General features: G+C 51.5%; 1 protein-coding gene across 1 annotated transcript; it reads right to left on the bottom strand.

Moving 5' to 3' along the window:
- Positions 1 to 406: 406 nt before the first annotated feature.
- LOC134424634 (histidine--tRNA ligase, cytoplasmic) lies at positions 407 to 13,806 on the bottom strand. Its single transcript, XM_063168521.1, has 13 exons — positions 13,706 to 13,806; positions 12,907 to 12,996; positions 11,188 to 11,307; positions 10,933 to 11,028; positions 9,467 to 9,592; positions 6,680 to 6,787; positions 4,952 to 5,050; positions 3,852 to 3,945; positions 3,583 to 3,710; positions 3,258 to 3,500; positions 2,036 to 2,152; positions 1,615 to 1,761; positions 407 to 910 (listed from the first exon to the last, which is right to left on the bottom strand). Exons 1-13 carry the CDS (start codon positions 13,781 to 13,783, stop codon positions 851 to 853), a joined length of 1,506 nt encoding a protein of 501 aa, XP_063024591.1. The 5' UTR covers positions 13,784 to 13,806; the 3' UTR covers positions 407 to 850.
- Between the last annotated feature and the right edge of the window lie 411 nt (positions 13,807 to 14,217).

Here is a 14,217-nt window from a genome sequence, read left to right as displayed (position 1 = left end):
TGCCTTGTTTTGCCTCTGCCTCCTTGTTCTACCTTTTCCTAGCCCTTTCTTACCCTGCCACTCCCATCTTGTCCTTTCCACAGAAAAGATGCATTGTTTCTTTATTCATGTCTAACCGTTGTTTAGGGAGCCACAGGTTTTAAAACTGACCTGTTTTGGGGACATCAGGCAAAATGTGTGGCTCAGCAGGGAAGGGGGCTGGGGCGCAGACCCTGAGCCACACCCGTGACTGAGAGGTCGCTCAGGGAGCCCCACCTGGCTGTGGGGGCTTGGCTCTGCACCTGTCACAGAGGAAGGAGAAAACATTCTGGTTGCAGAAACATCCACAATGACCTTTAAAGAACAGCTTGGGCTTAATGAGGCAGGTGAACAAATCCCTGCCCTGAGCAGCAGGCAGAGACAGGAGTCACAGCAGGGGACAGACAGATTTATTATGTTTCTGGGAGCAGCGCCATTACATGTTGCTGGGGATAAGGTCACCCCCTGCAGCCAGAGCACAGAGATGGGCTGGGATGGTTATTCAAAGTGATGGGAACAAGAAGCTGCAGCCAAACCCCCGGGATCTGCTGCCAGCATGGGGTTCCATGGGTCGCTGCAGCATTCGTGCAGCCAGCATCTGCCACAGCCACTTCCAAAACATCTTCCCAGCAACATTCTCAAGGGCCAGGGCCTGGCACAGGAGTCAGTGCAGCCTCTTGGCTCCCACCAGGGAAGGAAGGGCTTAAGACAAGAATAAATACAGCTTTCAAAGTCACCCTGACACCCCACCCACTGCTGCACAGCCTGGTGAAGGCGTTTACAGAAGATCTGTCAGCTGGAATCCAGCAAAGGAGCAGAGGCATCTGAAGGGTTAACACTGACTCGTTCGTATCCTGATCTCCTCCACCAGGCTCTCCCTTCGAACATTGACCTACACAAGGGGAGAAAAATTCCTTCAATACAACTCCAGCAGGTTGACATGTCACCAGTTGTGGCCCTGTGTCTCAGGAGGTCACACCAAGGTGTCCCCAGTCTCTCTACAGGGACTGAATGGGCTGCAGCAGCCACAGAGCTGAACCTGTAAGGGCAGGCACACACCAGCAACCCCAGTAAACCCTCTCCTGCATGATGGTTGTAAGAATGCTGCTCTTCCCACACTTTCCTATTGGCTCCTAAGTTACTGATCCATGCAGTGATCTTAGCTAGTGACCGAGGCACTGATTCCAGTGCTGCCCGTTTTGGGAATCTGTCCTGAGGTAACAGGCACAGAGCAGCCCTGCATTTCAGGGCTAACCAAGCTCTGTCTCACTCATTCCAAGAGTGCCACTGAATCACCCCTGCATGCTCCAGGCTCCCAAACTGAGCAGTTCAAGGAGGCCACATGATAGGAAACTCCCCAGAGCTGGACACAACAGCACTTCATGACTCCAGGAAGCTGCAAGGAACTGGAACATGGGGTGCTACAGAACTTGCTGGAAACACCACTGGGTCTGGAGGGACCTCAGGACTCCAGGAAGCTGCATGAGGCAAGGAACTGGAATATGGGGTGCTACAGAATTTGCTGGAAACACCACTGGGTCTGCAGGGTTGGGCTGCAGGGTCACACAGCCAACCCCACCGTGCCACAGGCCGTACCTCCTCCCTGGTTGCCACGATCCGCAGCTTGACGACTCCATCCTTGAGCTCCTGCTCACCCACAATGGCAACGAGAGGGATGCCTGTCTCCTCACAGTACTGCAGCTGATTCAGCAGCTTGGGGTTCTTCTTGTACAGCATCTCTGCCTGGGAGAAAGCCAGAGCACAAACCATCAGACTGGGATGTTTCACTGGAAGGCTGGGCACCAGCTTCAACAAGGCCTTGCATTTACAGGGCTAACCAAGCCCTGCTGCCCAGCCCTGATTTGGGACACTGAGAAGAGGAAGGCTCTATTGAGGAAGGCAGTGTCTGCTCCCCACCTGCTCCCTGTTAACTCCTTCCCACAGCAATGCCAGATCTGCTCCATTCCCAGACAGAGTGAACCAGGCAGCTCTTGGCTTTGCCATCAGCCAGTCATACCTTGATTCCAGCATCCCACAGTTCGGAGATAAGCCTCAGTCGCTCTTCAAGGAGCTTCTTTTGGGCAGAAGCCACCAGCACCTGTGTCTCTGTTGTCCTGATCTTTTCCTCAGAGGCCTGGAGAGGGGACAAGACCCAGAAGATGCCACAGACACACCAAGACACCTGAGATTCTATGAGCAGGATGAGTAACCACTCAGCTCCATCAATCTAGCAGTGAAAAGGGCTGGGCTCAGAGGGATCAACAGCCTTAACTCAGAGTCAGAGAGATCCCACAGATCCCATCCTAAAGCAGAATTGTCCATGGTGCATGCTTAACACAGCCTCCCTCATGTTTCTCCACACCCAAGGGCCTCCTAAATATCTGCACCAAGCAATTCAGAAGCAACACACCCAGGAGAAGGTAGACACAGGCAGCTGCCTGCTCTTCAGCTGAGGGTGAAACTATGGGTTAAACAGCAGCAGGCTGAATCCTCCACCAGCCCCTGTGGCAGATGTTGGATACTCCATGTGGCATTTCCCTGCTGCCTTGCTGAAGGGAGAAGCTTTTAAAAGGTCACCTGCAAAGGAACAAACCTGGCCAGGACTGGAGGTGGTGGGGGAGGAATTCAGTTTCTATTTAGAAATTCCAGTTGTGTCTGGCTGCCAAGAGAGAACGAACACCAGGCTTCTGGGGGAGGGGATATGTAGCCCATTTTGGGAGCTTACAAAGACCTATTTAACACCCATTGATTGGAATGGAGAACAGTACAACTTTGAGGACAGGGATGAGGAAAAATCTATCTGGGAAACCCCTAGAGGCACTGCTGTTCCTGCCCTGGAACATGTGGTACCTGTCTGGTCTCTGTAGTGCCACAGGCAGGACAAATGGATGTGTGAGGCTGCTGCCTTACCAAGGAGGATGTGGGCTCACGTGGATGCCTAATGCAGTGGGGAACACTAAGGTACCTGCCCCTGCTGAGGATTAAAGTGCCCCCACCAGCTGCAGCTGGAGAAGCCATGTCTGGGGGCTGTGGGGAGAAGGGTCTTGTTTTCAGTGGGAGCCCCAGATACCACCACCAGGCCAGAGAGAACTGGAGGTTATATCCTGCTTCTGACTCCTGGTGCAGAGCACAGCAGAGGCCTGGCTGGTTTCTCCAAAGGCTGGGGCAAGGAACACAAACTTCAGCATCTGCTGGAGTGGGGGATTAACCATGCTTAGCTCAGCACCAAAGGCACCCACCTCCAGTCTCTGCTCCAGGATGGAGAAGATGCGCTCGATGCCGATGCTGACCCCCACGCAGGGCACCTTGCGGCCCTTGGCATCAAACATGCCCACCAGCCCGTCATAGCGGCCGCCTCCGGCCACGCTGCCCACGCTGAGCGGCTCCTCCAGGTGCTCGTGGTCCTGCTGCAGCAGCACAGCCTCAAAGATCACCCCCGTGTAATAGTCCAGGCCCCGCGCCAGGCTCAGGTCGAAGGAGATCTGCGGGGCACAAGGGCGGCCCCGTCACCGCCCGCTCGGGGCCCGGCGGGGCAGCTCCCCCTCCTGCCCCACAGCTCCTCACCTTCCCCGTGATGCCAAACAGGGTCAGGTACTCAAACAGCAGCTTCATGTCCCCCAGCCCTTCCTTGGCCACCTTGTTCTGGGATAGCTGTGGGTCCTGGAGAAGCTGCTCGATCAGGTCCAGCCCACCTGTGGGGACCAGCCGTGCCTCAGCTGTGCCAGGGCACCAGCACCGGGCACGGTGCCCCCAGCCAGCCAGGGCTGTGCCCTACACCTTCCATGCCCAGCCGTGAACAGGGCCAAGGGCAGCACCCTGTGGTGCTCACTCACCGTGGAGCTGCACATACTCCCCGATGCGATCGGCAGCCTCGGGAGAGAGCCCCTTCTCTCCCACCATCTCACTCCTCACTTCTTCCCATGGCACCTGTGAGGGGAGAGAAGGACATCAGCCACTGCACCAGGGACAGGGGCTCTCGTCTGCATGGCAGAATCCCACCATCATGGTTAGAAGGTGGATGAGAGAAGTAGCAGCTCTCAAAGCACAGTCATGTGTGCATAACTCCATTTCTTGTACCTCTGCACAGCCTGTCTGTACCTCAAACCTATAAAAATACCTATAGTTTGATTTCTGACCAGAATCAAATATCAGCACTGTATAACCACCAAGTCTGAGACCCATCTTGCTGCTGTGATTTCCCTAGTTAGGTACTTAGTCATAAATACAACTCAGAAATGTGTTGCTGGTCATGGAAATCACCTGCAAAGGAGTGAGCTATTGCTTGGGTAATGGAAAAAACCCAATGGAACCACGAGTCAGAGAACCAGCATCTTGATCTCATCCAGATAAATCACAAGGAAATTATCCCATCAGAAAGAAGCCCAGTGCTCCTTTCCCACTGCTTTTCTACATTTACACAGCCCCAAACTCCAAACTCTGGTCATGCCTCTGCAATGGATCTCTGCTAACAGGGTTGTGAGTGAGACCCCCTCCAGCTGCCTTCATTTAATCATCTGATGAGTCCTCCACAGGGAAAGGTAGTTCACCCTTCCACAAAGAACCATGACCACATGTGATGACACACAAGCTGCTGTTTTTAACATGCCCTAGCCTAATTTGGTGCAGGTTTTCATGAGCCTGGTTCATAAGCAGCAACACCTTGAGCAGGTGAAGATTTGGATATTGAACCTCCTATGTGAACAGCATTTTTCCCCTCCCACCTTTCTTTTTATCAGGAACTCATGGGATAGTGGATAACAAAACAGAGGATCCACTCTTCCCATGTGAATGCTGTGCCCTGCATGTATCCCCTGCAGGGAAAGGTGGGAACAACTGGATGCTTATCAGCATTTTGCAGCCAATTCTCATGGACCATGGCTCATTCACTGAGACTCCAGCAGCAGCAGATGCAGCCTGGGGCTCCAGCCCATACCTTATCCAGCTTGTCAACGCTGGAGCAGATGGTTCGGAATTTGCTGTCGGGGACCCCACACACTGCAAACATCCCATCAAGGATGCGCCGGTCGTTCACCTGGGGAAAGGGAGAACATCAGGAATTATGAACTCAAGCAGATGCTTCAGCCTTGTCCTGCTTCACTCTCCTGTAGTTTTAAGCATGGAAGAGAATATAGGAGACGTATGTGAAGGGGTTTTTTTGCTATTTGTAATTTTTGTTTCCCATTCTTGGGGAGCTGAGCTTCCCAGAGCAGAGCAAATAGCACAACTGACATCCACCAAGCCCGGGCAGAGCCATCACACTTCCTTCTAGAGCCACAGACACCTCCACTCAACAGAAAAAAAACCCATCAGGGCCTCTGAGTCCCCTCGTGTGGACATGTAAAAACAGCTCAGGAATGGACCACAGCCAAGGAGATGAATTCAGAGTATTACCTTACACTGTCAGCCTAAAAGAAAAGGGACATCTGGTTATATTAAATCATCAATGAGGACTTATTTTTTCATGACAGTATAGTGAATTCTATAGCTTAATTATGCTCTGTAAGAGCACATAGTTAAGGCCAAAGACTCAGCTGGATTCAACACTTTCATGGGTAGTGAGAATGTCTACAATGAGTTAGGAACAAAGAAAATGCACAGGAATTTGGAATCCTCTAACATCAACATGAACGATAAAGTGCCTTGTGGGAGACAAGAATAACCACAGCAGGTTATTCTGTTGCTCCCCACTGCAGGAGTGTCTGCACCCTCAAAGGCACCACTGCCCAAACCCAGTTCCTTCATCTCACCCCAGACAGGTGCAAGGGGAAGTACCTGGCCCCTGCTCCATGGGGCTGCAACAGGAACACAACATCCAGCCTGCAGTGCCCAGGAATGGCCCAGCTCCAGGTCCCTCACAGATCCCACTGTCTCCTGTGCATCCAGCACTCCTACCCATTGCTCTACTGCACCTGTGCACCCTTCTCATCCTGCCTCACCTACACATCAAGCACCATCTGCTACCATCCCAAGGGAACAGAGGTGTCTGGAAGCAGATAGCAGGCTCAGCCTACAGTAGGGCACAACTCTTGGTCTAGAAAATGCTTCAGCTCCAAAAATGACTTGGTGGAAAGGCAGGAGTCTGCAGGCAACACCACACACACTGAGCAGATAAGGGCAGGATATCCTGGACCAGAGCCTGTTTTACTGCAGGCAGTGAATGTGACAATCACCTGCTTAGATAGATATTAGGAATAAATGTTTTATTATAGAAGTGGTGAGGCCCTGACACAGGTTATCCAGAGAAGCTGTGACTGCCCCACTCCTGCCAGTGTTCAGGACCAGGCTGGAAAGGGCTTAGAACAACCTGGGATAGTGGAAGGTGTCCCTGCCCATGGCAGGGTAATGGAACTGGATTATATTTAAGGTCCCTTCCAACCCAGACCATTCTATCATTGTAGCTGGCTGCTGGAATTTTGCAGGGACCATGGTTAGCTCTGCAGAGAACACTGTCAGCTGCACCCTCAGGAAAACTCCTGTCATTCCCAGCCCAAAGCAAATCCAAGTGGAGGTCCAATCTTTAGCACAAGGGGAAGCTTCCAGGCAGAGAGGAAGGACAAACTTCTGGGTCAGGCCTTAGAGTGGGAGCAGGTGCCACTGTGTAAAAGCACAGAACAATGACCACTGCTTCCCAGCATGGCACAGAGAACCCACACAGTCTCACCTTGATGACAAAGTCCCCCAGCTGCAGGTCACTGAGGATCTCGTGCACGATCTTCAGGCACTCGGCGTCGGGAATCATGGGGTCAAACTGCCCGGCAATGTCAAAGTCCTGGGGGCACAGGAAAAGGCAGTGAGCAATTCAGCACCTCAGCATGGCTGCAGAAAAACACCTTCAACTGCTGGGAACAGCAGCTTGTGTACAAAACCCTACAGAACTGGGATGTGAGGGAGCACTATCCCTTACAGAGTCAATCCAGAAGGGACAGGACATGGGTTAGGACCTCTACCATGGCACGCAGCAGTGCTCTCATGTCCACTGCATTTCAAAGAGTTTGTACACTGCAGTTGTTGTGTGATACTCTGAAACAGAGATCCTCAAAAAACAACAAAAAGGAGGAGCAGCAGTAAATAAATAGAATAAAGAAACCAGAAAAAAGAGGAACCAGAAAGTAGAGGGAAAATTACTTCTCATTTGCTATGACCTAAATGCCAAATGTTTCACCTTGATTCTTAGGATGCTTTTTGTAACACACGTGCCAACCAAGTTAATGATTAGGGAAGGCAAGAGAAGTAAAACCAACTGCTAAGACACAAAAAGCAATCAGGAACCCTGAGTGGTCACCACCAGAGATCACCACATGAACTAACACATAGAACAACCAAAGCCCAACATCAAGAAGCTTTAATAGGCTGGGATCCCATAATTTGCAACACCATCAATGTTCAGAGAGAAATGAAACACAGAAGCAACAAGAGAGCCCATCTTCAATTCCTGTTTAGGAATCCCCAAATGCAAAGTGTTCTGTGAAAATTTGGGTTCAAGAATAATTTTCATTATGTGGATATATTTCAAGAGGGCTTCACCAAGCTCTCAAAATAAACTGGGGCATTGGAGGAAGAGATGGGATCACAGTTAATTCCTGATTAGCTGAGTGCAATAAGGGCTGATGCAATCCTTGGGAAAGTTGGGTGAGGAAGTACAGGAAGTGTACAGGAAGTCAGGAATGTGCTGATATCACTGCAAATGGCACAGATTAAATGCCACTGAAAAAAAAAAAAACCAAAACAGGGGCTGGTGAATTATATTGAAGAAAAGCTGCAGGAAAAGGTCCTAGGCTGAGAAAAGAATGAAAACATATCCAAGGAGAGAAGGTAACAGAGGTAACAGAGCTTGATTTATATGGTCTAAGAAGGGGAAGATTTCTCTAAACATTTTCCAAATGTTTACCTGGGAAAGGGGAAGAATACATATCAAGGGATGATAGCTAGTATTTTAAGAGCTGAACTCTTTAAACTAGAGGAAGGAAACAATCAGATACAAATAAATTTAGCCTGGATATTAGAAGACCATTTCTAGCTATCCTAGGAGTGAGATCTTGGAGTAGATGAGACAGGAGGCAATGACCCCAAGTCATCTGGAAACAGGAATCACCAAGCCAAAGCTGGAAGGTATTCCCAGGGGTTGTATAATGAAATAGGGATATTCTCAAACAAAATAAATTGTTTGCAATATGAGTCCCTGGGGATTGTGTCAGTAGAGCAGAGCAAAGCTGTTCCTTAGGGCTACCCTGAGAGAGGAACAAAGGAAATTGTTTTGTTACTTGTTCTGTTATTTGGCCTCTGGGTTTTTCCCTTCCTTTGAAGTTAAAACTGACTAAACATGGAAGGGAAGTACGGTATGTTACTGCCTTGCCTGGTTGGTGTGTCCTGCTAACACACCCAGAGCTGAACTGTTTTCCAGATTTGGGATCAGAAGGAAATTCTTCCCCACCACCCATCCAGCAAGCACCGTGGGATGGAGCAAGGAGCTGCCCTCCCATGCAGTGCAAAGGAGGTGATACCTGGGGGCTCTGACAAAGTTCCACACCATGCCAGCACTGTGTCACAGCTGTCACACCCACTCTCCCACCCTCCAGGTGTTTTTCACACTCATAAGGACACACTAAGGATCTTTAGTTCTGGGCTCCCACACTGAAGGATCACACTGGTGAATCCTTCAGTGTGGGAATCCAGAACATCCCTCTGGCTGTCCTGGACAGCCAAGATCCCTGCCAGGGGGCTCAGAGACCCTGGCACAGAGCCCAAAACACCTGTGGGTTTGATTATGACCCGTGGAGCAAGTTACCAACCTTATATGAAGATCAGCAAGCCACAACAGTTTAGGTAGAATAATAGTGAAGTTATCACAGGGTGGAAAAGTAGATTTTGGAATTTTTGCTATGGGGGTTCAGGAGGCAAGATGGAGGGATCTGGGCATGTCCAGCCTTTCTCCTTCTTCTTCTTGGCCTCTATCTTCTGCTGTGATGTTGGCACTTACAGATTGGTTTATAGTAGAAGCTCACTGTCTAACATAAGTGATAGGTATTGGAAAGTAATACCTAAGTAAACATGGTATATGTAAAGTACACATGGTATATGTAAAGTAAACATGGTATATGTAGTTTTTAGTATAAAGACATAACACTGCCCCAGGGGCAGGCAGGGTGCCTGGAACTGTCGCTGGATGGACCTCAGCAGGGCAGGAAGAAATTTTTTATAGGTAAGACACAATAAACAACCTTGAGACCGAGAACTGAAGAGCTCCGACTCATTCTTCAAGTGCTCGGGATGGGAAAAGAGACTTTTAACAATCTCGGGGTTGCAGCGACCCAGAAAGGCCCCGAGACTTCAGAGCTTTCCACAGGCACAGGGAAGGGTAACTCAGCTGTTATTTTGACAGTGCCATGTGCCCACAGGCAGTGCCCAGCCCAGCCTGTCCCAGCCTGTCCCTGCCCACAGCCACACTCACACACTGGTAGAACTCGCGGTAGCGGCCGCGGGTCATGGCCGGGTTGTCTCTCCTGTAGACCTTGGCAATGTGGTAGCGCTTGATATTGGTGATCTTGTTCATGGCCAGGTAGCGAGCAAAGGGCACCTGAGACAGAGCTAAGGATGGACACCAGAAGGGATCACCCCCCTGTTATCATTCACAGGCAGCGCTGGGTCCTCACTGCCTCCCACCCACCAAAGAACTGATAAGACACAGCTGGATTTATGTAGTGAGAGTCCTATGTATTGGATAAGTGGGTCCTAGTTGCTCTAAATGAGCCACAGCTGTGAAGTCCTTAGTTGGGCAGCAGCTGTGGCTTGCAAAGATAACTGGGATAAAAGGGGGTGGGTCGAGAGCCCAGGAGGAGCCCCTGTGAAACCATAAGGAGCTGCACAGCAGAGAGGAGCTGCATGGTAGAAAACCAGCTAGAAGGTATGAACTTTAAGATGGGACTCCAGAAATATGAAATATAATACAATAATTGGTGACCCTGATGTGATGGAGGTATGCAGCCTGAAGAGCTGTGGAAAATAGGACAGCCTGAGAGTTGTTGCAGCCTGAAGAGCTGTGGAAGATTGTGTGTGTTGTACTTGTGTGGTGTATGAGGCCTTTGAGTCTTGGGATAAAACAAGTATTGTAAAGGAAATGAATATATTGTACTTGAATATCTATATTGTATTTGAATACATCTGTTAGTAATACAAAAAAGGGGAAAATGTAGTGAGAGTCCTATGTATTGGGTAAGTGGGTCCTAGTTGCTCTAAATGAGCCACAGCTGTGAAGTCCTTAGTTGGGCAGCAGCTGTGGCTCATTTGGAATAACTAGGACCCACTTATCCAATACATAGGACTCTCACTACAGATTTATCCCAGCTCCCTAAGGTCTGCACATGCTGCCTCCAAGTGTCCCTACAGGATTATTCCAGCAGCACCTTGGGCTGGATCTCAGTCTCACATGGTACTGCAACAGCCTGCTCTGGGAACCCTGCCTGGGAGAAACCACACTCATACAGATCTTCTGTACTTCCACACACATGGGGCATGATGCTGTGTCAGGGGAGGGCCAGGATGGATGCCAGGAAAAGGTTCTTCCCCCAGAGGGTTGTTGGACATGGGCACAGGTTCCTCAGGGAAGTGGTCATGGCACCAGAACTGAGAGAGCTCAAGGAGCATTTGGAAAATGCTCTCAGTGTCCTGAGCAGGGTCAGGAGTTGGACTTAATGATCCTTGGGGTCATTTCCAACTCAGGATATTCCATGATTCTAAGTATTCCTTCACCAAACAGAAGCAATGCAGAGTAAATAACCAAGCAAGGGTTCTGCAGCACTGAACCACACTGCCGGCTCATGCTCTCCTGTCAGTTTGGGGTCCCTCCTCCCCCTCAGGACAGTGCTGCCCCAAAAGGAGGGCTGCCAAGGCCCCTCAGCACCAGCTGTGGCAGGATACTGTCAGGTCATAGCGCAGGGACAGCAGCTCTCCTCCCTGATCCTTTAGATCATAGATGAGCTTCGAGTCTTCACCGTATTTCCCTGTCAGTGTCTCCTACAACAAAACACACAAACAAACAGCATCTTCAGTGACAGGGATCAGCCCTAGAGCACACAGAAAACAAGGAGAAACAGGAAGAATGCCTAGGAAGGGAAGGAAACTCAGCTGTCAGCACTCTGAGCTGCTCAGCCAGCCTGCGGTGTCCTCACCCACCTTCAGCTCGAACACCGGCGTGTCGATGACCTCGGCCCCGTGGCGCTTGAAGCAGGAGATGATGGCTTTGAAGGCCCTCTCACGGATGGCCATCTCCTTGGGGCCAAAATCCCGGGTGCCCTGGGGGGAGGGAACAAAAGGAGCAAAGCACACTTTGGGCTAGAGGCATGACATGAGAAGGATGCTGCCATACTGCTAACAAAGCCAGAGAGAGCAGCTCCAGACACCAGATATTGGTAAACAGCGCTAAAAATGCTGGAAAACATCAGGACACAGCTCAAACAGTCTGCCATGGTCTGCAGAGTGAAACCTAAGTCAGGAGTTTCATAGTACAGGAAACAAAGGGGATGAAACAGATCCAGCAGTCAGAATTCAGTGCTTTTGAGCCTGACAGTGCAACCAGCACCTGTCCTCAGCTCTGATGCAGACCTGTTAGCCAGAACCCTGCCCAGTGAGCCACCCCAAAGGTGGAAACAGAGGACAGACATACTCTGAAACTATGCAACAACCATCAGCTCTGCAATTTCCAAACAGAGAGAAAAATCACCTTTCAAAATGCAACACCTGTGAAATGTCTGTCTATATTCACAGGGCCATACACCCTTTCCATTTCTTTGGTGTCAAGGATCACAGAATTATTTCAATCACCACCTTCATGCTCTCAGTAACATAAAAATCATTGTTATTAGCTAGACCTCCAACTTTCACTTCATAAAACCTGTTAGGCAGCAGGAAGCACTCCCACACACAGATCACTCAGATGGCCTTCAGCTGCCTTTGACAAGCCTGAGATAGGCTGGAAACATAACTGAGCTGCAAAACCCCCTTCTTCCTACTTTAAAACAGTGAAATACCCTTTCACTTTCCAGGCATGACACCACGATTACGTTCAACAAAACATATCATAAAGGAAATGGACCAAGGGACAGGTTTGAGACTTTTAAATATTGGGAAAAAATTCTTCTCTGTGAGGTTGCCCAGAGAAGCTGTGGCTGCCCCATCCCTGGAAGTGTCCCAGGCCAGGCTGGAGGGGCTTGGAGCAACCTGGGATAGTGGAAGGTGTCCCTGCCATGGCAGGGCATGGAACAAGATGGACTTTAAGGTCCTTCCAACCCAAAGTACCCCATGTGTCTATGATTTCCTGTGTCAGTGGCACCACCATAGCCTGGCTTGTTTGTGAACAGATTCACAACTGTCTCCACAGCACAGCATGGGAGCAGGTGGTCTCTGATCAGCTGCCAGTGGTGAAACATTCAGGTTACAAAGTATTTCAGCAGAAATTGCATTATGGACAATATTTTCAGGGGCCTGGAGGCTGAAAAACTACTTGTAAAGGAAGGGTCCTTCCACAAGAGGACACAAATTCCAGCAGCTGGCCAGACCTGTTCAGTAAATGAGCCCCTCAGACCAAGGACAGATATGAGCCCTCTCACACTGAGGGCCCACAATAATTAGGAAGGAATTTCCTGATCACACCAGCGGTGGTTGGAATGTCACAGAAGCACCCAGAAGTCTCTAAGGTGTGAGTATCTGGGCTGAATGTTGTCAGGAAATGTCTTCATCCCTCTCCCCCTCGCTGCTAAAAGTGAAAGTGGAAACAGAAATGTGAACAAAGACAGGTGTGGCCATGCTGGCCCTTGGCTCACAGATGTGTGGGGGTGCTGGCTGTGTGTCTGGGGGAGGACAAGCACACAGAGGGGCACAGGAGAGGGGAGTTACCTTTGGGGTCTTCAGCACAAACTTGTGCTTCCCTTCATCTGTCCCCAGCTGTGCCTTCATCTCGAGCAGCTTTGCCACTTCCTTTGCAATCTGGGGATGGAGAAAGAGGAGCTGGGGATAAGACCACCCACCAGCCCCAGCCCATGCCTTCCCCAGTACCTTCAACCCCAGCACTCCCAGCGCACCTGCACTCCACAGCCACAATACACCCACTGTTCCCAGTTTCTCAGCAACCAGAGGGACATTCCCTGCTCCCACTTCCCATTTCTCATACACGCACCCCTAGCTCAGCCACGCAAACACCCCCACCATTCCCTGACTCCCACGACCTCCATTACCACTCACAGCTATCTCCCCATGCCTATCCCCACCACCACCAGCTCCTGCTACACGCACCAGCATCGGCTGTTCCAGCATCCTCCGTTCCAGCATCCTCCTCTCAACCATCCTTCCCTTCAATCCAGCATCGCTATCCCCGCTTCCCACCACGAGTCTCCTCTGCACCCTCAGCCCTTCCATTTCCCAGCGCTGCACTCCCACCCTTCCCGGCCCCTCTTTTCCCAATGCCGCCAGCCCTGGCGCGGGAGTCCCCCTCACACACCGGGAGCCCCCCTCACACACCGGCACTCCCAGTTCTCCCCCCACCCTCAGCCCCGCCGCCCTCTCCCAGCCCAGCACCGGCAGCTCCCTCATGCCCCACTCGCCCGTCCCAACACCGCCCCATTCTCATTCCCCGCCGCTCCCAGCCATAGTGCTGCTCCCCCAGCACCCTGTTGCGGGAATACCGGAGCTCCCGCACCTCGTCAGCATCGGCCTTGTCCTGTTTGAGCCTCCGCACGGTCTCCGCCTGGGCCCGCACCGCCGCCTCCTCCGCCATGGCGAGGCCGCGCCCGCCCCGCGCACGCGCAATTCCCACGCCGCCGCCGCCGCGCACGCGCAGCGCCGCCACCGCGGGGAAAGGAAAGGCGGAGGGCGCGGTTTGGGTTTATTATCGGGGTTTTTGTTTAATGTATAAAAATACAGTGTTCCCACGCGCGCCCCGACCTGCGCGGCTGCTCCAGCCGCTCGCTGTGTCCCGCGGTGATGGGATTCAAGTTCGTCCAGGGCGCCCCCGCAGCTCCGCGCCCGCCGGCAGCGCCCGGCTGCGGGCTGGGACCGGCACCGGCACCGGCTGCGGGCTGGGATCGGCCGCGGGTCCGGGTCGGGACAGGCCCCGCTGCCCGAACAGGGTCGAGGGTCCCTTCCACTGCCCCCTCCCTGAGCTGGCAGGTCCCCAACACACCACGGATTCCCCCTCCCAAATCTCGAGTT

Source organism: Melospiza melodia, chromosome 14 (genome assembly GCF_035770615.1).
Source record: "Melospiza melodia melodia isolate bMelMel2 chromosome 14, bMelMel2.pri, whole genome shotgun sequence".
Lineage (NCBI taxonomy): Eukaryota > Metazoa > Chordata > Aves > Passeriformes > Passerellidae > Melospiza > Melospiza melodia.
Note: the sequence above shows the minus strand (reverse complement) of the source record. Positions and strands in the feature narration are given on the sequence as shown.